Consider the following 24158-nt stretch of genomic DNA (forward strand, 5'->3'; position numbering starts at 1 on the left):
AAAAACATCACAGAATTAAGTATAGCTGCCCTCAAGTACAAACAACTCCTCTTTATAACATTTGAAGTGTTCAACTGTAAAAAGAATGGTATTATAAAGAGGGTGCTGGGTACAACCATATTTTAGCTATTTTTTTGTTTATGTGAAATCATATGTCCACCATTGTCTTGTAATGTATTTACATTTTTAAGACTTTCAGTAATTTGTCACTGGACTTGTAATAATTTGTCACTAATGCTGACTTCACCTGCCAGTTTTATAAAGTCTTGTTTTGTTGACAATAAAATGTCAAGATCAATTTTAAATACCCTACATAATTTAAAAAGTATAAAACATAATTTTGAATATAATAGTGCAAATTAAAAAGCCAATATGGTGACATATTCCAGGAATACTTGTAATCCCAGCACTTGGGGGGCTAAGGCAGGAGGGTTGAGAATTTAAGGCCAATCTGCATTACATAGCAAGTTCAGAGCCAGCATTGGCTATATAGTGAGATGCTTTCCAAAAAAAAAAAAAGGCATGTTAAATATAAGGTCTGCTATAGATCCAATTAATACATTAGAAAGTACTTTGAAAATTATAAAGCCTGTAAAATACTCAGGCATTACTAAGTAATGCTTATAGAGAACGTTTTCTTGAATTAAAAATACTCTACAAACTTTTACTAGTTTTCGCTTTTTTTTTAAATAAGTTCATCTTTGACATTTTTACCTATTCCTAAGAATACTCTGCAAATGAAGATTTATAGGCTAGTAAAATGCAAGTACAGTATTAAGCTGCTTCTTGGCAATGGCTGCTTCTTGGCAATGACTGTCACACTGCTGATAAATAATTAGTGTTACGTATTATGGAGTGAGGCTAATTTTTCTTTCTTGGTTGTGATGATTGAACCCAGGTCCTTGTATGTACTGAGCATTCAGTCACTAAAATATACTTCCAGCCCTCAAATTTTTCTTGTATCTGTTTGGTTTTTGAGTTGTGCTCTTAATATTTAGGGCCTGTAATATTGATTTATTTGTAAGACTTCCTGGCCATGTGAAAAACATAAGTGTAGTAATCCATAGACAAGAAGTCATCCAGTAACAGTAAAATCATGCTGAGGTCTTCCCTTCTCTTTCCATGCTTTCCTTCTCTTCTGTTTTTCTCCATTTCTGTAGCCTTTTCTGAAATTAAACTGCATTTTCACCAATTACAGAGCAAAATAGATCAGGGCAAGATTTCATTATGATCTATACCTGTACCAAAACCATACAGGAAACTTCACTGATGTGAGGGATGCAGAAGTAAGTTCCTGTGTGAGATGACCATCTTTCATTTCCCTTTTTGCCCCTAGTGACATAAGCTTCTTGACATCCGCCGTACCTAATTTTGTATGTCAATAATACAGGCAATTCATGACCTTTTGAAAGGCCCCTGCATGAGTTTGAATTATACCTACAACAAGGCTGGTTATCTGTCACTTTTGAGAGCCCTTAATACTTGTTTGAGGAATGTAGAAATCGTATTTGGGATTTCTGCTGCCTGAGTTATAAGAGGAGAATTAAGTCCTGAGCTGCTCTCTGTCATAGAGATGCGTAGTAAATGTAATTCTGTGAAAAACGTTTAGGCAGTAAGGACACAGGCTGGAGAGGAAAGCATAAATATAGCACTTTCATTTGTGTGAAAGTTTGCAGGTAGAATTTTACAGCTGTAGTACTTAAAAACCATTTTTGCTTTATCATTGTTAGTTTTATTTTCATATGTTACTTTAATTCTAGATAGCACATATTATTTTTATAGTTTTGGAAGGCTGAAACCTAGTTTTACTATCAGTTACAAACCAAAGAATAGCACAGAGTGCCCAAAATTATGACAAACTGAACTAGGGGATTAGAGGATGGAGCAGGGAAGAAAGTATTACAGCTTTGGGATTGAGAAATTTTGATTGATATTTTCATTTTACTAGGTAATATTTCAAAATTAATACACAGAGGTGTTTTCTTTGCACATAAAAACTTCATAAAAATAGATTCAGAAGAGAAGTAAACCTTAATAAGCTGGTACATGTGCTTTGTTTTCACATAGTGTACATGGATGTTTCAGTCCATTAAACTTACAAGATAGGTCATGAGATTTCTAAAAGATGGAGAGTTGTTCCCTTCAAGTCAGAAAGTCTTGTCTTGCTGGAGATTGTTTTCCCAAAAAGTTTAAAAAAAAAAAAAAGCGCATATAGTTCCCATCTGTCAGAGCAGTTGTTTTGGGGTTTGACAGTGGGTCCAGTGGATCTGTTCTGGGGGCAAGTTTCTATAGTTGCTTTCTGTGACATTTAGATCTAACCATTAATGGATATTTGGGGAACACCCAAACTTTACTGCTTAATATAATAAGCTTAGTTTTTACCCCATAACTACTTCATTTGGTCTTCGTTAGACACTCCTTTCTTAAAGTAATAGATTTATTAATAAGTCCATGATTTGGGTCAACATATATTCAGAATATAGTTTTCAGTATTTAAGCCTATTTTAAAATAAAATACAACTAATTACTTCAACAAATTTTATGTATTAAGATGAAATTTTCTAGGTTACAGGAATAAAATATTTGTATATGAGGGTAGGATTTTTTTCATTGAGCATCTGTTACTTTAAAACACAGAATGTCTCTAATATTTTTATAAAGAACTTCAGTTAACTATAAATTTATTTTCCATTTGTTAGTTAAATCAGATAAGCTAAAAACAGAAACATTTGGAACTTCAGTTATAATTTTCCTGTTTTCTCTAAAAGATATTAAAATAGAAAATACCCATTTTCTAAAATTACAACATTCAGAAATGTAGCTGGTGAAATCTATCACAAAAAAATAAGCCAAGTACTTCAAATATCTTATGTCTTGTATACATTTTTGTTTAATAGCATTTAAAGAGTGCTATGAGTATCTTTGCTTAATTTAAAACTTTTTATTCTCTGAGCACGAGTTTTTGTGATAGGTTTTTTTTTTTTTAATCTTAAACTACTGACAGTCTAAAGAATGTTAAGTTTAGTTCAGAGAGACAATGGGTAGCACATGTCATTTCTTCTTCATAATCATTAATATACATGACCAACTCATCAGAGATAAGGGGTAGATATTTTTGCCAGATATATTTGGTAAGCTTCTTTCAAATGATTATGTGAAATTGTGTCTGACCTCTCTTCTTAAAACATAATTTAGAAAACAAGGAAAAATGAATTTTATGTTATTCATTTATTTTGGTGCTTGGGATTAAACCCAGGGCCTTGTACATGCCAGGCAAGTCTACCATCAACATATGTCCCCAGCTGAAAAAGTGAAAAATTTAAAGGCTGCTAGCCAAATGTGATGAGTATGTATGAAGACTAAATTTGTAAAGCTTGCTATATATTTAAAATCATTCTCTGAGTGAGTGAGTGAGTGAGAGAGAGAGAGAGAGAGAGAGAGAGAGACAGACAGACAGACAGAGAGTGAAAGTGTGAGAGTGTGTGTGTGTGTGTATGTGTTTTACATTCTATGCCAGTTATAGAATCCTGTTAACTTTCAGAATGGTGTATGTGTGGTACTTTGATGTTATGGGAGCACTGTGGTTGATCTCTTGAGACACTGTGCATATTTTCAGAAAGAATAAAGTATATTCAATTTGCTAAAAGTGAAGTTATGATTTTAATGCTGTTTTCCAAGCATAAGAATTTCAGAATGAAACCTGGAAAACAGAAATGTCTTTTCAAAGCAAAATTCCACCTGTATATTTGTATATAGGAGGTATGTTCAGGGAATTTGATTCTGGGTAATGCCTTCATTATTCTGATAGTGTTTTGAATGTGTACATACAGTAAAAGGTTTTAATGTGTATGTACATTAAGAACAGCATCTAGCCGGGCGTGGTGGCATACGCCTTTAATTCCAGCCCTTGGAAGGCAGAGGTGGGTGGGTCATCATGAGTTCAAGGCCACCCTGAAACTACATAGTGAATTCCAGGTCAGCCTGAGCTAGAGTGAAACCCTACCTTGAAAAAACAAAAACAAAAAAAACAAACAAAAAACCCCAAAATAGAATAGTACCTTAATGGGTGTAGTGGTGCACAACTTTAATTTCAGCACTTGGGAGGCAGAGAATCACTGTGAGTTTAAGGCTAGCCTGAGACTACAAAGTAAGGAAGGTCTTGGGCTAGGGTGAGATTCTGCCTTGAAAATACAAAAAAAAAAAAAAAAAAAAAAACCAAAAAAAAAAAAAACCCCCAAAAAACACCAATAACTAAAATAAGAATGTTAGCTTAGCTTTATCGAATTGTGATATATTTAAGTCCAAAATAATGTTTTGAAGTATAAAATTTAAGGTAGTGGTGTTTTCTTTAGTACTCTGGGAAGGACATTCTGGTTTTTTACCTTTTCATATGATATTTCCTTTTCCACAGCTAGTAATAGTTCCTTTTCATTCATCTTTTCAAATGTTAGTGTTTTGAAAATGAGTGCTATAAGGAAAAAAATACCTTTGTAAAATTCTCTTTTAAAAAGGAAAATGCATGATTGCTGGTAGATAATTGCTGTTTACTTCTGAGTTTAGTTAAACTTAGAAAATATCTGCCCATTATCATTAGTGTGTGCTTTTTCTTTTTTCTTTCTTTTTATTTATTTATTTTTTTTTTGGTGTGTGTGTGTGTGCAAGTAATTTGCTTTCCCAAAATGTGCTTAAAAATTTTTTTTCTGGCATAATTGTTGGGATTATAAAATGTACATGATTTATTTTGGTATTGTAAAAAATGATAGGTTACTGCATCTTCTGTATTATAGTTTCATGTGAATAATTTGCCATTTCTTTCTGTTTTCCATTGAACTATTCAGTGGTCGGTGAAGATGGTAAGCCCTGTGTGCTGATCTATATACTGTGCTAACATTAAATAATCTCAAAACATTGTTTTGTTTAATTCAAAACAAGTGGTAAACTACATCCCACGCCCTCAATTGTTTGTGTTTTTTCTTCTTATAATTTAATCCATAGTCCAACATATGCCATACCCTTTGATGTCATAGATTAGAAGATAATGTGGTTAACTGTCATCGACCCATTAAATTCTTAAATGTTATTGGGTAGAGAGTCCTTATCATGTTATAGAGAAGAATAAAATTGTAATTATTATTTTTAAAGTTAAATGGTGGAACAAAAGTCCATTGTTATGCATGTTATACATAAAATTTAGAAAAAAAATTTAATGCCTTTCTAATCATATAAATCTAATTTGCAATTTATCATAAGAATTACTGGGTTTGTCCAAAAAGAAAGGAAAGAAATTTCCTATTAATTTTATTGCGGATTCAATGCTCTGTTCTCCTACATTAGTGAAGGGAAGCAGAAGCATAAATAATCTCTTGCGTGTGTGAGTGTGTGGTGTGTCGGTGTTTGGGATGTTCCTTTGTACATTTATTTCACACAGATTGATGGACCTATGTTATGAAGAGCTGTCCCCAAATTACGGTGTATCTTTTTTTTTTTTTAACAGAGTTGGGCCTTTTATCAGTTAGTTCCTTTGTAGTAAGAAAAGTTGTCAAATGCCTCAGAAGGCTTCTTCTCTAAAATAGAATGAGTTTAGTTTTCATTTACTGTGAGAGTAGTTTATGGTGTTGAAGTGAAATATTAGAAATGTAAGTACCTATGTATCTCCTGTTTATTAATTCAATAACAGGATGTGATTAGGGATAAGCAGAAACTAGCAGACTCACTCATAGATAATGGTTAGTTTGCTATATTACAAAAAAGTCCTACTACATTGAAATATATGGTCACTAAATTGAATAATTTTATACTTTTCATTGAAGTTTATCATTGACACTTACGTAAAAACTTAATACCTAGACTCCAAATTAGAAAGAATATGACAAATTATGTCAGTAATGAACTACTAATTGTAAAGGAACTGTACATGGGAAATTTTGCTGTTCCATTATTTAGGTCAGATTTGGCTGATTGACAGTGTGGGTTTTGATGACTGGGAGATATGAAAACAAAAGCCACTTAGACAAGTGCCCTGCTTTTAGCTAGCGAGCTCGTTGAGTGCCCATTGTGTGGGTCACTGGGGAGAGAGTCCTAGGGGTGCTGTTACTTGCTAAATGTAAAATGTGATCATGGCTCATCCTGAAAGTGAGGGCTTCTCTTTTTGACAAGTATCTGAAATGTTCGTAGTCAGTGAAATCAAGCTGTTTAGCATATGTCACAGGCATGTGACCCAAGATCAAAACCTTTGGAAGCTTAATTTCAGTGAGGCTTTGAAAAATTGAAGTATATACATATTCTTTAAAAAATTGAAGTATATACATATTCTTAAAAACTTGAAGTATATACATATTCTTAAAAAATTGAAGTATATACATATTCTTAAAATAACATTTTGAAAAGAAAAATTAAGTAATAGTTTTGACATATAAAGTCAATACTGGTTAATGTTAAGTGGGTTCAATAATTGCTAATACGGTTTTGTTGTAATCTCTAATAATGTACTTTAAGTAATACTGGCTAAAATAACATTCAAGAACAAAATGGTGAAACATTCCTATATCCCAAAACTCAGAAGGATAAAGCAAAAGTATTGAGAGTTTGAGACTAGCCTGGGTTACCTAGTGAGATGTGGTCTTTAAAAAAAATGAAGGAAAATACATAATTATAAAAATATCTGCATTTATATACTAATACTTTTTTATACTTTAGATAGATTCTTGAATATGAAAGCATTAAAGCATGTCCAGACATTAAGAATCCTTCCTAAAGAAGGTTCTATCAAGCCAGGTATGGTGGTTCATGCCTTTAATCCCAGCACTCAGGAAGCAGAGGTAGGAAGATTGGGGAGCAGAGGTAGGAAGATCGCCATGAGTTCAAGGCCACCCTGAAACTACATAGTGAATTCCAGGTTAGCCTGAGCTAGTGAGACCCTACCTTGCGGGGGCGTAGATAGAGTTCTGGCCAGGTATGGTGACATGCTGCCTATAAACCTAGCACTTGGTAAGTGGAGGCAGGAGGATCTTGAGTTTAAGTTAAAGGCTACATAGCATGATCTTGTCTTGATACCACCATCCCCCCCCCCCAAAAAAAAAGGTAAAAGAAGGATTATATCCTTTCTTGAAGTTTACTTGGAAGCTTCATTCAGGAATTGCTGAGGTACTTAGTTTTAATTTCTAATTAGTAGACAATACCTTTTTTTTGTTTGGTTTTGTTTTTTGTGGTAGGGTTTTACTCTTGCTCAGGCTGACTTGGAATTCACTGTAGTCTTAGGGTGGCCTAGAACTTCTGATCCTCCTACCGCTGCCTCCCAAGTGCTGGAATTAAAGGCATGCACCACGACACCTGGCTCACCTTTTATTTTTTAATTATCAGATTTGTTTGTTTCCAAAGAATGGTTTAATAAATGTCATTCAGAAACTATATGTGGTATATTTCTTTTTAAAAATTTTATTTATTTATTTATTTGAGAGAGAGGGAGAGAGTGGGCCCTCCAGGGCCTGCAGCCACTGCAACAAACTTCAGATGCGTGCAACACCTCATGCATCTGTGGCTTACATGGGGCCTGGGGAACTGAACCTGGGCCCTTTGGCTTTGAAGGCAAGCGTCTTAACTGCTGAGCCATCCCTCCAGCCCAATGCAGTATATTTCTTTAAGTAGTTGTATGTATGAGGTAAGTTTGCTTATGTAGCTCAATTAATATAAACTCTTCATATTTTAGTTTGAACATTTATAGTATTCTAAATATGGCAATGGGTTTGATTTTGGAAGGTTATATATAAAAACACAATAAAGTAATAGCTTGTATAGATGAGAAATGTTATGTGTTTCCATGTTGTTGTTGCTGTAAGAAGACCCACATGTATCCATTTTAACTTTGCAAAATTTGAAAATAATGTGATACAATGACCAATTACCTATATTTGGTCATTGTTTTTTGTTTTTGTTTTGTTTTTGCCTATTCTGCATAATGGTTTTTAAAAAGGACTGAAATATGAGCTCTCTTTTTAATAAAATTGTCTTCACTGATACACATATCTATGTAGATTTTTTAAATAAAAGGGTTGTTTGAGGCAAATATGAAATTAAAGTAGTATCTATCTATAGCAGGTGCAGTTAAAAAATAAAATTTCTTAGAAATGTCTTTAATAATGATTTAGATTCTTTTTTTTCAGGGCCCAGCACTAGAAGATTTTAGTCACCTGCCACCAGAACAGAGACGGAAGAAACTACAGCAGCGCATTGATGAACTTAACCGAGGACTACAGAAGGAATCAGACCAAAAGTAGTGTTCCTTTAAGTCCCATGTCATTCTTTTTTTTTTTTTTTTTGAGAGAGAGAGGAAGGGAAGAAGGAAAGGAATTGGCATGCCAGGGCTTCAGCCACTGCAATTGAACCCCAGCTGCTTGTGCTACCTAGTGGGCATATGCAACCTTGCACTTACCTTACCTTTTGTGCATCTGGTTTATGTGGGAGAGTCAACCATGAATTCTTAGGCAAGTGCCTTAACTGCTAAGCCATCTCTCTAGCCCTCATGTCATCATTCTTCCTTAGCATCAACTTGGGATGATGTGTCCAGATTTGGTATATAGAATGTTTCAAAATTATTGTCCTGCTGGGCATGGTGGTGCATGCTTTTAATCCCAGAACTCAGAAGGCAGAGGTAGGAGGATCACTGTGAGTTCAAAGGCCACCCTGAGACTACATAGTGAATATCAGGTCAGCCTGGGCTAGAGTGAGACCTTACCTCAAAAAACAAAAACAAAAGGTCAGGCGTGGTGGCACACGCCTTTAATCTCAGCACTCGGGAGGCAGAGGTAGGAGGATTGCTGTGAGTTTGAGGCCACCCTGAGACTACATAGTGAATTCCAGGAAAGCCTGATCTAGAGTGAAACCCTACCTTAAAAAAAAAAAAAAAAAACAAATCAACAACAACAAAAACATTGTCCTGGGCTGGAGCTATATAACTCAGTGGTAGAGTACTTGCCTACCATTCTGAGTCTGAGTTCAGTTCCCATCACTACCACCATCCCCACCCCCCAATACCATACATTCCAATTGAAATACCCTTTGAGAAAAAAATATAAACTGGAAAAGTATAGTTTCCAGGTTATAGGTAAAAATAAAATGCTTGAGAATTTTTTGCTGAGTTTTTTAAAAGTTGTTATTAGTATATACTTATGGCTTCTATAAACTTGTAAAACAAAGCCTGATGATTCATTGTTAAGAGTAATTTTACCACCTCTTTTAAAAAATATAATGGGGGGGGGCTGGAGAGATAGCTTAGCGGTTAAGCGCTTGCCTGTGAAGCCTAAGGACCCCGGTTCGAGGCTTGGTTCCCCAGGTCCCACGTTAGCCAGATGCACAAGGGGGCGCATGTGTCTGGAGTTCGTTTGCAGAGGCTGGAAGCCCTGGCGCGCCCATTCTCTCTCTCTCCCTCTATCTGTCTTTCTCTCTGTGTCTGTTGCTCTCAAATAAATAAATTAAAAAAATATATATATAATGGGGGGATGGAATAGGTGTGCCAGGGCCTGCAGCCACTGCAAACAAATTCCATATAAACATCTGGCTTTATGTGGTTGCTGGGGATTTGAATGTAGGCTGCCAGACTCTGGAAACAAACACCAGCCCCTAGTTTTACCATCTCCATCTCTTATGCTTTCATAGATTTCAGGGTTTTTGGGGGGAGGGTGCAAAAATTGAATTCAGTAGATTTTTTTTTTTTTTTTTTGAGGCAGGGTTTCAATTCACTTAAGCCCATATTGTCCTGGTACTTGCTGTGTAGTATAGGCTGTCCTTGAACTCACTGCAGTCCTACCTCAGCCTCCCAAGTGCTTGGATGCAATGCATGAATCACCACATGCAGCTCGAGTTCAGTGGAATGTTAATTGAGGGATTTTTATATACTAGACTCTTATGTAAGCATTTGACATGGTGCATGTTATTAAACTCCTCAAAATAGCCCTCTAAGGTTCTTGTTCTTATTATATAGATGGAGAGACTAGAAATTAGGCATACATACTTTGTCTAAGGGTGGTTAGTTGATAAATGCCAGAGTTAACCCAGGTAGTGGAATTGGACCTTGAGCAGAATAGGATATTTTCATTTAGACAAGCAAATGAGGGGAAGTGCAAGGAGCGTTTAAAGACTTGGGAAAGATGAGAGTAAAGGCACAGAAATGTGAATGCTCTTGCCATGACCTGCAGTCTTTTCTAATGTAGGAGGACTTAGAAATGATGTATGGTATAATAACAAGACGAGGGTGAAAAGTTACAGGATGAGCGTAAATACTTTTCTGCAGAGTTCTGTTGGTATTGGGAATGTCCAGAAGTTGATGACTGGGGATGTATTCTAACAGTCATTGAAAGGTATATGAGGGGCACAATATAGAGGAAGGGGGAGTAGATAGGGGACTTAAAGTCTTGTATGTAGCTCAGGAGAGTTGGCTGTAAAAATAAATTTGGAGCAAAAGTAATAGTTTTGATTTTTGGAGTTTATGAATAATCTACATGGAAGTATCCAGTTGAGTTTGGTAACAGACATCTAGAATTTAGGAAAGAGAACTGGAGACATGACATTTGGGAATTATTTGAAGATTAAAATAATAAAATATCTCCAAAGAGGAGTGTAGGATGAGATAAGAAACCTCTTGTCATTTTATGTAACAGACATTTAAAAGTTGAGCAAAGAAGGAGCCAGTGGGTATGTGCAAAAGCTGGGGAGGAGGGGGGAAGACAATGTAACCCCTGGGCTGGAGAGATGGCTTAGCAGTTAAGGCACTTGCCTGCAAAGCCAAAGGACCCAGGTTCGATTCCCCAGGACCCACGTAAGCAAGATGCACAAGGTGGCACATGTGTCTAGAGTTCATTTGCCCTGGCATGCCCATTCTCTCTCTCTCTCTCTCTCTCTAAATAAATAAATATTTTTTAAAAAGAAAAGAAGGGCTGGAGAGATGGCTTAGCGCTTAAGGCGCTTGCCTGTAAAGCCAAAGGACCTCGGTTTGATTCCCTAGGACCCACGTAAGTCTGATGCACAAGGTGGCGCATGTGTCTAGAGTTTGTTTGCAGTGGCTGGAGGCCCTGGTGCACACATTCTCTCTCTCTCTCTCTCTCTCTCTCTCTCTGCCTCTTTCTCTGTCTTCTGTTGCTCTCAAATAAATAAATAAAAATAAACAAAAAAACTTTTAAAGAAAAGAAAAGAAAATGTAACCCCAGGTCAAGAAGGAAGTGAGTTTGAGGGAGTGTTAGTGGGAAGGTTGTAGTCAGGGAGTGCGGGTTGGACATAGCCTGTGTAATGTGATTACAGAAGATGAGGTAGGTTTAGAGCAAGTAGCACATGACTGAATTGGGGGTGGCAAGTTAAAGATGGCATTCCTATTTCTAGCATAGATGAGTAGGAGGATGGTGATGCTCTATGAAGATAAGGAGCATTGATGGAATAGTGTAACTGGGTGGTAATATGAGTTTGATTTATAGCTGGGCACAGTGGCATACATACATAATTCCAGCACTCAAGAGGATTAAGATTTTGATGACAATCTGGGCAATTTAACAATCTTAAACCACCAAAGCAAGCAAGGTTCAATTTGGGGCAGGATGAGTTTAAGAATACTGAATGTTCTACTAGCCATTTATTAAACCTATGTAGGTATATGGAAATACAGATATATAAGACATAAATGAAATCTTATTTTTGTCACTAGAAGTTTTAAAAGATATTTTCCTTAAATTATGATTCTATAAATATTGTCAGCTTTATGCAAATTGTCTTTAATTAGGATGCATTTATCTAAATTTAGAAACATGGTTGTATTTAAGATTATATTGCACTTGAGTCCCCAAAGACAAATGAAGCTCTCATCTAAACATACATGAGGTAAATCTTTAATTCTGTGGTTCTATCTTTTTCCCAGAGATGCCCTCAACAAAATGAAAGATGTATATGAGAAAAATCCACAAATGGGGGATCCAGGAAGTTTACAGCCTAAATTAGCAGAAACCATGAATAACATTGACCGCCTACGAATGGAGATCCACAAGAATGAGGTACATTTGTTGCTCAGCAGTTGTGTAACATAACTTATTTTTTATAAGCTTGTAAGTTGAGTTTTCCTAGACTTTTGTTCTAATATTTGTACTTAATATTGGGATTTATGACCTAAATGTATCGTGGTACTTAATAAAGTAATACCTCATTGGAGTGTTTTATTTGAACCTTTATATGAAGCTAAACACATATAATTTTTAAAATGATCTAAGGTTGATCACTGGTTAAATTGGATTCTCATCTCTAAGAACTATGTCATAAAATCTCAAAGTGTATTAGTGTATTTTGAATGTAGAGCATCCTATGAGCTTTTGAACATTCAGAGCTCAAGTTGCTTTTTTTCCCCTCACAAGGCTTGGCTTTCTGAAGTTGAAGGCAAAACAGGCGGGAGAGGAGACAGAAGACACAGTAGTGACATAAACCATCTTGTCACACAGGGACGGGAAAGGTCAGTGGGTTTTTGCATTTTTATTTGTGTTCCTTCTTTATTCCAAGCTTGTCTCACCCTTTTGTCTTGATGTCATGCAGTTCTTTTTCCTTCTCCCTAATTTGATGTTTGGCATTGAATAACATCAGTCTTTTGAATCTAAGTAATTTTCTATCCCTTTAATAGGAGTTGAAGGTAAATATGAAATTTCATCTTGTTTAATTGCAAATTTATCATACATCCAAAATCAAAGCTAGGAATATAAAAAATTTTGAGCTACAATCGGGGGGCAAGGAGTCCCTGGCATGCGGAAGATGATCTCTTAAGGTTTATGTGCAGTTGTATGTCATGTGGTTAAAAAAATAAATTAGGTCAAATTGCTTAAAGCTTGACATTTTCCCAAGTTTCAATGTTTTTGCACCGTATTTCTTCCTTGTTACAAATCTTTTTTCCATAATAAAATGTTTTATATATTAGGGTTTACCATTGAGGAGAATTTGAGAGGTCTGTTATGAGATCTTGGTTTATGTCTTAACTATGACATAATGTGAAAGTTTATCTTTAAAAGTTTTATTAGCATGTACATATTAGATATAATAATTCATTATGAGACTGTTATACATGTATATAGTATGTTCTGATTACAATTACCATCTCTTCTCCTCTTCTTCCTCCTCCCACTGATCCCCTTTTCCAAGTAGTTCTGCCTCTACTTTCATGTTTTTTTATTTTGTTTTGTTTTTGGTGAACCAGTGAATTTGATTATGATAACTTATAGTAAATTTTTTCTATAAAAATTTTTTGCCAGTTTTTTTATTCTTATTTATTTGCAAGGAGAGAGAGATAGAAGAGAGATGCTAGGGCCTCCAGCCATTGCAGATAGACTCCAGATGCATGCACCCCTTTGTATATGGCTTTACTTGGGTACTGGAGAATTGAATATGGGTCATTAGGCTTTGCAGGCAAGTGCCTTAACTGCTGACCCATCTCTCCAGCTCTACTGCCAATTTTTATACATGTATGTGATGTATTTTAATCATAATCAGCCCCCATTACCTTCTTTTCTTCCCCTTCCACTGAACCCATTCTTCCCAGGTAGTCCCTCTACTGCTTTTCTAATTAATTACTGCATAATTTGAGCAAGTTCATTATTTTAAAAATATTTTATTTATTTATTTAAGAGAGAGAGAGAGAGAGAGAGAGAGAGAGAGAGTGCACCAGGGCCTTCAACACTGCAAACGAACTCCAGATGCATGGGCCACCTTGTGCATCTGGCTTACTGGGATCCTTTGGCTTTCCAAGCAAACACCTTATCCACTAAGCCATCTCTCCAGCCCAAATTATTCTTCTTATTTTTTAAAAATATTTCCTTAACCTCAGTTGTTTTTTTTTTTTTAAAGTGAAGGTTAAAATACTCATTGTACAGAGTTGTTAGTAAGGATCTAAAAATAAAACAACTGACAATAGTGTGTGCTTCACAAGTGTTAGTATCTCTCTCTGCTTTCCTTCTCCCTAGTCACTTCTTGAGGGAGTGCTGTCTCTAATATAGCAATGTAATGACTAGAAAAATTAGACTAAGAGGCTGGAGGGATGGCTTAGTAGTTAAGGTGCTTGCCTGCAAAGCCAAAGTACCCATGAAAGCCAGATGCACAAGGTAGCACATGTGTCTGGAGTTCATTTGTAGCTGCTGAAGGCTTTGGTGTGCCCATTCTCTCTCAACTTGCCCCCTCCTTCTCTCTTCTCAAAAAAATAAATAATTTTTTTTTAAAAAGCTAGATGATGTCTAGTGGTTAAAGGCACTTGCTTGCAAAGCATGCTTGCCTGGGTTCAATTCCCCAATACCCATGGAAAACCAGATGCACAAAGTGGTACGTGCTTCTGGAGTTCATTTGCAGTGGCAGGAGGCCATACTTGCTTTTTCTCTCTCTCTCTCCCAATTAAATGCAAATATTTAAAAATGTGTTTTGTTTAATCTTTTTATTTAAAATGTTTAAAAAAATAAAATATCTCTTTATTGTCTGTTCTTTTGGATTTTCTAAGTTCCTAACTTGTCTGTTCAAATGGTTAATTGCAAATTAAGCTCTTATTTTAATTAGGAATCTTTGAATGAATAGTCATACTGTCTTGAAGTAAAAGTGTGCTTCATTGGCAGGCTTAGTGGACAAGCTAGATGATACTTTTAAGACTCAGATTTTCTCTGTCTCTGTTCTCCTACTATGTTGGCTATATGTTAAGGCTGCTTCTGATGATCTTCCAGAGCTGCAGGCAGTTTTCCTTCCAGGTTTAGTGCAGAGGGAGGGAGCTTCCCTTGTGGCTGACCCAGGCAAAGATCTCTGTGTGCTGCTTGTATCTGACGATTCTCAGGACTGCTGTACAAGGCTGTGCTCATGGCCTTGGTGAGCTGTAGCAACTCTGTGCACTAACCACAGGTCTGGTGCACCCCTAGGGAGTACTAGCTCTCTTACCCAAAAAGGAGCAGTGAAACTATGAGGATGGAAAACAAGGGTCTACATTTTTTTTCCATTTTTGTCCTTTTGTAAGTGTGTACATGTATATGGGGGAGGCATCTGAGTGTGTGATGTGTGTAGTGGGGTGGGCTAGAGAACAACCTCCAGGGTCATTCTCAGGAATACTGTCCACCTCCCTTTGAGACAGGATCTCTGACTAACCTGGAGTTTGTTAGGCTAGATTGGCCAGCCAGTGAGTTCCAGGTATCATTCTGGCTCCACCTTCCCAGCACTGGGACTCCTGGTGCATGCTGCCACACCCTACATCTTGACATGGGTATTAGGGAATCAAACTCATGTCCTCGTATTTGCAATGTAAACACTTTACTGACTGAGCTCCCAGACCCAGTGATAGTGTGCTTTACTTATCTACTGTGCCTCTGTGCCTAGAACACTGGCACCTTATTGTATTTGTGTGTGTGTTGTTTGCACATGTGTCTATGTATGCATGTGTGTATGGCTTTGCATTCATGTCTGTGCATACACATGTGGAGGCCAGAGGACAAGCTTGGGTTTTGTTTCTCAGGCATGTTATCCACCTCTTTTTGAGACAGGGTCTCTCATTTCCTGAACTCATGAGTTAGGCTGGACTACTGGCCAGTGAGCCTCAGGGATCTGTCTCCATTTCCCCAGTACTGGATTACAGATGTGTGTCACTGTGCCTTGCAATTAGATTTTTAAAAATTTATTTGCAAGAAATTGATAGAGAGGGCTGAAGAGATGGCTTAGCAATAAAGGTGCTTGCCTGCAAAGCCTAAAGACTCGTATTCAGCTCTTCAGATCCTGTATAAGCCAGATGTACAAGGTGGCACATGCATCAGGAATTTGATTACAGCAGCTAGAGGTCCTGGTGTGCCAGTTCTTGCTCTCACACGTGCTCTCTATCTCTCTCTCTCAGCTCTTGCTCTCCTGCATTAAAAAAAGAGACAGGGGCTGGAGAGATGGCTTAGCGGTTAAGCGCTTGCCTGTGAAACCTAAGGACCCTGGTTCGAGGCTCGGTTCCCCAGGTCCCACGTTAGCCAGATGCACAAGGGGGCGCACGCGTCTGGAGTTCGTTTGCAGTGGCTGGTAGCCCTGGCGCACCCATTCTCTCTCTCTCTCTCTCTGCCTCGTTCTCTGTTGCTCTCAAAATAAATAAATAAATAAATTAAAAAAAAAAGAGACAGAGCACCGGGTGTGGTGGCACATGCCTTTAATCCTAGCACTTGGGAGGTAGAGGTAGGAGGATCACGGAGAGTTCGAGGCTACTCTGAGATTACAGATTGAATTCCAGGTCAGCCTGAGCTAGAGTGAGACCCTACCTCAAAAAAATCAAAAAAAAAAAAAAAAAGAGAGAGAGAGAATGAGAAGGGAGTATATGAGCATTCCAAGGCCTAATGCTACTGCGAACAAATTCCAGATGCAAGTGCCACTTTGTGTATCCGTCTGTACAGAGGTACTAGAAACTGGGCTGACAGGAAGCAAGCTCCTTTAAATGCTGAGCCATCTTTCCAGCCCCATGCCTAGTGTTTTTTAAATAGACACTGAGGTCAAACTCAGATTCTCATGCTTGTAAGACAAGCACTTTTGACTCACTGAGCCATCTCTCCAGCCCCTAGAAAATTGTAGTGTCTCTCTCTTTTTTATGTTTATTTATGTATTTACAAATAGAGAAAGAGAGAGATGCATGTGCCACTTTGTGCATCTGGCTTTATATGGGTACTAGGGATTCCAACTTTGCAAGCAAGTGCCTTAACCACTGAGAAATCTCTCCATCCCCCTTTTATTTATTTATTTTTTATTTCAGTAAATTCAGTAATAAAGCCTTTTGTATTAGGTGCAGATTTATTTTATTTTATTTTTGGTTTTCTGAGGCAGGGTATCACTCTAGCTCAGGCTGACCTGGAATTCATGATGAAGTCTCAGTGGCCTCGAACTCACGTTGATTCTCCTCCCTCTGCCTCCTGAGTGCTGGGATTAAAGGTGTGCGCCAACAAGTCCAGCTTAGGTGCAGCATTTTTTGAAATAGGGCTTAATATGGAACCATATTATTGATAGCTGATTTTCTTAATTAATCCTGAGATCAATTTATAAATACCACATAAAGAGTCCTTGTGTTTATGATAATTTGACCAGAGGTCATCTGTTTTTTAATTTTTTTAGTCCCGAGGGAAGTTACACTGATGATGCAAACCAAGAGATCCGTGGGCCTCCTCAGCAGCATGGCCACCACAGTGAGTTTGAAGATGAGTTTGAAGATGATGACCCCTTACCAGCAATTGGCCACTGCAAAGCCATCTATCCTTTTGATGGTATGGTGTTCTTACTATATTTGATCAAATTGGTTCCTTGAAATTGAAATATGTTGTCATGTATTCTAATTTCCTTAGCTACACAGTGCATTGTCAGAAAATTATGAATCTAATTCATCAGTTATATACTTTTATTTTAACTATATTATAAATACTTCCTACCTAGAAGTAAAAGAAAGTCACCTATATCAACAGCATCCTAACACAGGTTATTACCTATAAACTCTGAACAAGAGAAAATTTCTTCTAGATATTACTAATATTTACATATGTTCCACATAGTTGATGCAGCTTGAGCACGTAGCCCCGCCCCAGAAGGAGATAGCTGGCGGATGTCACATCATGGTCTTCCTTGAAGCTGATTAACATTGAGAGGCAGGCATAAGACACAGTTGAACATTGTCATTGTAGTCTGACTCCATAGGCCACCTCTTTAGATGAGAATAGGAAAGAAAATGGTAGTTTAGTTTCTGGCTGTGCTGCTCCTTCTCCTGTGATGCTTAACAACCAGACTCTGGGAGGGGATGAGGTATTTGTGAGCCTCTGCTGCAGATTTGAGTTGCTCTTCCTTTCTCTGCACTCCAAAAATGCCTCTTCTTCACCCAGCACAAGAGCAGAGTAACACCTCCACAAATAAATTATAACATGGCTTATGATTTAAGATTTTTTTCTTTAAAAAAAAAAATAGGGCTGGAGAGATGGCTTAGTGGTTAAGTGCTTGCCTATGAAGCCTAAGGACCCCGGTTCGAGGCTCGGTTCCCCAGGTCCCACGTTAGCCAGATGCACAAGGGGGCGCACGCGTCTGGAGTTCGTTTGCAGAGGCTGGAAGCCCTGGCGTGCCCACTCTCTCTCTCCCTCTATCTGTCTTTCTCTCTGTGTCTGTCGCTATCAAATAAATAAATAAATAAAATTTAAAAAAATTTAAAATATATATATATTTTTTATTTAAGAGAGACAGAGAGGGCTGGAGAGATGGCTTAGCGGTTAAGCGCTTGCCTGTGAAGCCTAAGGACCCCGGTTCGAGGCTCGGTTCCCCAGGTCCCACGTTAGCCAGATGCACAAGGGGGCGCACGCGTCTGGAGTTCGTTTGCAGAGGCTGGAAGCCCTGGCGCGCCCATTCTCTCTCTCTTCCTCTATCTGTCTTTCTCTCTGTGTCTGTCGCTCTCAAATAAATAATAAATAAAAAAAATATATAAAAAAAAAAGAGAGAGAGAGACAGAGAAAGAATGGGTGTGTCAGGGCCTCCAGCCACTGAAAACAAATTCCGGATGCATGCGCCACCTTGTACATATGGTTTACCTGGGTCCTTTGGCTTTGCAGGGAAGTACCTTAACCAGTCTCTCTAGTCTTTATGGTCTCTTCCTACTGTTTGTTTGTTCATTCTTTCTTTTTTTTAATATTTTTTATTTTTTTTATTTTCAAGGTAGAGTCTTGCTTTAGCCCAGGCTGACCTGGAATTCGCTATGCAGTCTCAGAGTGGCCACAAACACAAGATGACCCTCCTACCTCTGCCTCCCAGAGCTAGACTTAAAAGTGGTGTCACCACACCCAGCTCTTTGTGTGTGGGGAGGGGTTGGCAAGGTCTCACTGTTATCTCAGGCTAACCTGGAACCCATTCTGTAGTTCTAGATTGGCCTCAAACTCATGGAAACCATCCTACTTCAGCTTCCTGAAAGCTGGAATTAAAGGCATGTACAACCATGCCAGCTTTAAGGTCTTTTTCTGCCCATCCATTTTGTTGGTTTTAAAATTGAGTGAAGCTGGTCGTGGTGGCACATGCTTTTAATCCTAGCACTCTGGAGGCAGAAGTAGGAGAATCACTGTGAGTTTGCGGCCACCCTGAGACTCCATAGTGAATTCCAGGTCAGCCTGAGCTAGAGTGATACCCTACCTCAAAAAAAAAACAAAAATAAAAATAAATAAAAATAAAATTGAGTGAAAAGAGCTGGAGAGAGGGGTGACTAATCAGTTAAGTGTGCTTCTTGTGCAAACATGAGGGTCTGAGGTGGCCTGAAACCCAGAGTTAGAATCTCCTGATCCTATGTAAACATCTGGGTGTAGCCGTGCATACCTGTAACCCCAGTTTCCCAGAGGAGCAGATACCTGAGAATTGCTGGAGCCCTGCCAGCTCTGGAATCAGTAAAAACATTGTTTAAAACAAGACCAGGCACAGGAGCAATGGAATGGGACACCTGACATTCTACTCTGGTCACCATATGTGAGCGCCACCCTCCGGCCAGCACAGGTAAATGGGGAGGGCACAGTATTGCTGTTGCAGCTCCCACTACACACACACATACACACACACACACACACACACACACACACACACACACACACGCGTACGCAATCAAAAAATAAAAATAATAAAATTGAAGTCTTCAATTACTCCTCATTCTTAGAAAATATATTTGAGATCTAAGATATGTGAAATGGAGATTCAGTTATGAAAATTGTATTGCTAAGCATATTGGGAGTAGTTGAAGGCTGGGGTTAATGAGATTTTGAAGGAAGTTTTGCTTTGTAGCCATTTTGCTTTGACCATTCACCAGGCATAAACGTGTACTTTGCTTTGTCTAAACTGTTTTCTTCTGTCTTCTCCTACTGCTTTTCTATTCTATACTTTATGAAGTTTATAAGTAGGAACACTACTCAAGTTTGGCATAGGAATTGGAATAGTGACGTAGGAGTTGTTATAGTCTGTCAAGGGCTGGAGAGATGGCTCAATGGTTAAAGGCACTTGCTTATAGAGCTTGAAAGCCTAATAGCCCAGGTTTAGTTCCTCAGTACCCACATGAAGCCAGATGTACAAAGTGACACATGGCTGAAGTTTGTTTGCAGTGGCAGGAGGCCCTGGTGTGCCCACACTTACTCTCTTGCTCTCAAATAATAAAAATACTCTGAAAAAAAGAATATCCAGTCAAAACTACTGCTATGTTTTAATTGTGCCATAAACATTTTCACCTAGGACATAATGAAGGTACTCTGGCAATGAAAGAAGGTGAAGTTCTGTACATTATTGAGGAAGACAAAGGTGATGGATGGACAAGAGCTCGGAGACAAAATGGTGAAGAAGGCTACGTCCCCACGTCATACATAGATGTAACTCTAGAGAAAAACAGTAAAGGTGCAGTAACTTATATCTAAACTAACCAGGCATCTTTGTGCCATGTGTGACTTAAGAACAATTATGTAAACAAATTCAAGAGGTCAAAACATGGGAAAGTTAAAAGGCATCATGATTTATTGTTCACTATGTGAGCTGAGTGTAGGCTTGATGATACAAATATGAATGTTGCCACAGAAACTTTTTGTGACGCCTTACTGTTGAGAATTGTTGGTGTGGAAACCTAACTGATGCCTTCTGCTTTATGTCCTGCTTAAGTCTGCGTGAAGGATGCATGGTTTTCTGCCTTACAAGTGATCGTATTTCATTATTGGGCAAGGATCTGGCAGAATGCTCCCTACCCCTCACTTCAGAAAACACAGAGACTGTGTTTAGATAAGCAAACCTACCCAGAGCTCTAGAAGCTGATTGCGAAGCAGTATTGATTCTAGGAGTTGAATTTGTAGCTTCAGTTTCTAGGAAGAAAAGTGATAGTTGGATAACTAGGGAAATAATGATCATTTCATTTTCCTCCCTATTCTTAACTTTGGTTTCCTAAAGGGGAAAAAAAAAAAAGAATGCCTAATGTATAGTATAGTCTACTTAGGTAGTAGACCTGATCAAGAGATCTGCAGAGTAAACCAGCTGGCTTAGCTCTTATGTGAACACAAGAGCGTTGAGACAGGAAAATATTTATAGGTGTACTGGTAATCTTCAGTAATGTACAGACTTCCAGTTTCATTTAGGCTTGTATTTTTCATCCTGAAAATCTCTTTAGGAATATTGCATTAATGATGACTGTAGCATTAGGCAGTTATATCTAGGAGCCAGGGAAGATTGAGAAAGTTCTTCATGGCAGGGGAGTGCTGGCAAAGTTGACTTTGAGAGGGGAAACAATGTTTTGACAACTGGGTTGAAGGAGGCTACCTGTACTGCTACTGAGGGCTTCATGTTAGCTGGTTCGTCAGCTATTAGATTTTTCCCCCGAATTTATCTCTGCAAGCCTTTGTTGGCATCGTTAGGCAATCCAGGGTTGTACAGTGGCAGGCAGGTGACCACGCCCTGCAGTAGTTGAGGGTGGAAGTAAAGGGAGGAAGCAGTTAAGACTGGCCTTGGATTTTGCTAATGTTTCGTATTTTTCTGCTGTTTTCAGTAGCTGACTATAAAATGATTTTAGGGACATTTGGGACGGACACTTTAAACTGAATACCCCCTTTGGTCTTACCAAAGGTTTTCAGTAATTGTTTTTTTCTTTTTCCTCCTGGACTGCAGGTTCCTGAAGAGGGTTTCTGAGGAAATGGGCAAGATGTTGAAGGAGGTTACATGCAGCTGCTTTTGGGGGGGAGGGTATTAGAGGTGTCAGGCTCAAAGAGAGAGTGAGAGAAGCAAGTTGCATGAGTGCATGCAGACATGATTTTTTTTACTAACTTCATTAGCATTTCCATAATTGTTTTTAAAAATCATTCTAGTACCACTCCTTAATTTCCTAAGTTCTTAAGTTCACAGTTGCTCACATGGAAGAAAAGAAAAAGCCAACAATGGCTGAACCTTTTCCATTTATTTAACTGATACCCAAACCAGAAGAGATGCAGAGCTGTTAGAAAATTTGTCTTACTTTGGACTGTCCCTGTAGGACTGTCTTCATCCAGCTCTGCTTTAATTGGCTTTTAGAGCCGCCGTCTGTTAGAACCCTTGCCATTTGTCAGTGTCTGCCTGCGCCACTTCGTGCTTGCTTAACATCCTGTTGCATGTCTAGAGTGATCTCAGCTTAGTTTCTTTAGGCATGTCTTTTAATCCCTTGTTTGTGTCGAAGCCTTCCTTTTGTTTTACATTTGTAGTACAGATCTCTGTGTCAAACATCTCCAGCACTAATGTTCCCATCATAGTGTTTGTGTATGCTGCTATAACTTCCCCACTGCAAACATTCCAGTTCTGACATGAAGACTAGTCTGTGAACCTGAAGTATTTATGATAAGAAAAAGAAAACATCTTTGCTCTAGCCTACAGCCCACTAGAAAGAACTCTGAAATGTCATCCACCCTCAGCACCTCAGTCTGGGAAGACTCTCATCAGCACTGAAGTCCTGGTGTACTGAACACAGAAGATGCTCACCACCTCAAGACAAAAGACTATTGTCAGAAGTCAGCTGCTTCCATTCAAATGCTGCCTTAAACTTGAGTGCCTCAATCTGTTGATTGCCAACACTACCACTACAGTATCCCACAAAGGGCTTCGTGTGTCAGCTCAGTGCGACCTCCTTTAACTCTGCGGCATGCCGCAGCTGCTCGTAGCCCCGTAGGTGGCTTTTAGAGCTCTACCATGTGCAGCGGTGCATCTTCCAATTTATGCGTCAAACTAAAGACTTGTCTGAGTCCATTTTACTTTCCTCAGTTTACTTCTGAGAAGTTTATGGACCTACCCCCATTATCTTTTAACTTGGGGTTATGATGATCTTATTTGATTATTACAATGATAGTCTTGTTTCCAAGTGATGCTTTTGTTTGAACCAGATAAAATTTAGTGAGACTTTGTAATGATCTCTGTGCACTTTTACTTGTAAAATGAAAATTTCTGTATGTTTATACTTGTAAATATAATTGTCAGTAGCAGCCCCGTTGCTCATGTTGTCCTGCTTCGCATTTGTGATTCTGTTAATGACTTGTACCTGAACTAATTTCTTAGTGGTCTTGTAACAGGGATGTGGGAGGGGTGGGTGGGCTATTTGTACCACTGAAGCTTCATTAATTTTGTTCTTTACTGTTTTGCTGGGAGAAAAGAATGTGAAATGTTCTGTGTATTAATGGATTTCAAGCAATATTTTAGAAGCTGTGTGACTGCTTTACTATTTTTCCCCAGTGCTATTTGAATCCTACTACAGTTACACTAAAGCTGAATGACAATTGTGTGGAAGCCAATGCCTTCATAAGCTAAGTGTACCACTGTTACACAGCTGACATAGTGTGTTACCTTTGGGACTAGTAACTATAATGTTTTAGATATTAAATCTCGTTACAGGGTTATTTATATAATGTGACATTATTCAATACTGACAACATGATGCAGTTTTAAAAAGTAGTCTATTTTTGTTTCAAAGCTTAGTAATGAAAAGGAAATGTGATCTGGCTGTGTTTGTCTTCCGTACAAAGCCTGATGTGTTTGTTGTTTTTGGCTAACAATCCCAGAGGGCAAAGTTCAAGGTTTTCTTGTAGGGACTGGTCTTTTCAAGCTACTGTTTGTTTTCTAAGAGCAGATTTTGTTCCTGGTAAGCAAATTCCTTCACATGGAAGAGTGTAGCCTGTGTATGGGTTAAGACGTTTGGAAAGACATTTGTACTTGCACAGTCTAAATCATTCCTACATTCTTAAACTTTGAACATGTGAATTGTTCAACAGAAATCTTTAATTTTGCAGTAATTTTCACTCTTTGTGCACATGTTGATTTCTTAATGGTAAATGCTTTGTTTATGGTAGTGTTCTCTGTTGAGAATATTCTCATGGAATAAAACAATCTTTTCTGGTCAGTTAAAATGTGTAGTTATCTTTTATCCCTTTATGAACTAAAGAGATGTAATGGTTTTACTCTTGAATGTGATAATTTTCAGATAATATGAAGAAGTTTTGAAGTTCTTAAAGTAGGGGAATGTTTTGGGGAAGCAGTTTTAGAGTTTATTCTGTTGTTTTTTTTTTTTTAGCTTCTCCCAATCTTTGTTAAAGAAAAGAATAAATGTTTGTTTAGAGTAACAGTTTGCATGTATCTTTGCTCAACAGCTTTGTGCAGACTTTTTCTTTTACACCATT

General features: G+C 38.0%; 1 protein-coding gene across 4 annotated transcripts in view; it reads left to right on the top strand.

Moving 5' to 3' along the window:
- Fnbp1l (formin binding protein 1 like) overlaps window positions 1-22978 on the top strand; it is a 129499-nt gene extending 106521 nt beyond the window's left edge. For 2 of the 4 annotated variants that reach the window (XM_045138099.1, XM_045138100.1), the window contains 5 exons: window positions 8160-8269; window positions 11897-12029; window positions 12384-12478; window positions 17107-17255; window positions 20224-20978. In XM_045138099.1, coding sequence (XP_044994034.1) covers window positions 8160-8269; window positions 11897-12029; window positions 12384-12478; window positions 17107-17255; window positions 20224-20402 — 666 coding nt within the window. In that variant the 3' untranslated portion in view covers window positions 20403-20978. Of the gene's footprint in view, window positions 1-4838; window positions 4854-8159; window positions 8270-11896; window positions 12030-12383; window positions 12479-17106; window positions 17256-20223; window positions 20979-21633 lie in introns of those variants that run through there. The other 2 variants (XM_045138098.1, XM_045138097.1) reach the window with 2 other exon arrangements.
- The last annotated feature ends 1180 nt before the right edge of the window (window positions 22979-24158 follow it).

The sequence above is a fragment of the Jaculus jaculus genome, chromosome 19, assembly GCF_020740685.1.
Source record: "Jaculus jaculus isolate mJacJac1 chromosome 19, mJacJac1.mat.Y.cur, whole genome shotgun sequence".
NCBI classification, from domain to species: domain Eukaryota; kingdom Metazoa; phylum Chordata; class Mammalia; order Rodentia; family Dipodidae; genus Jaculus; species Jaculus jaculus.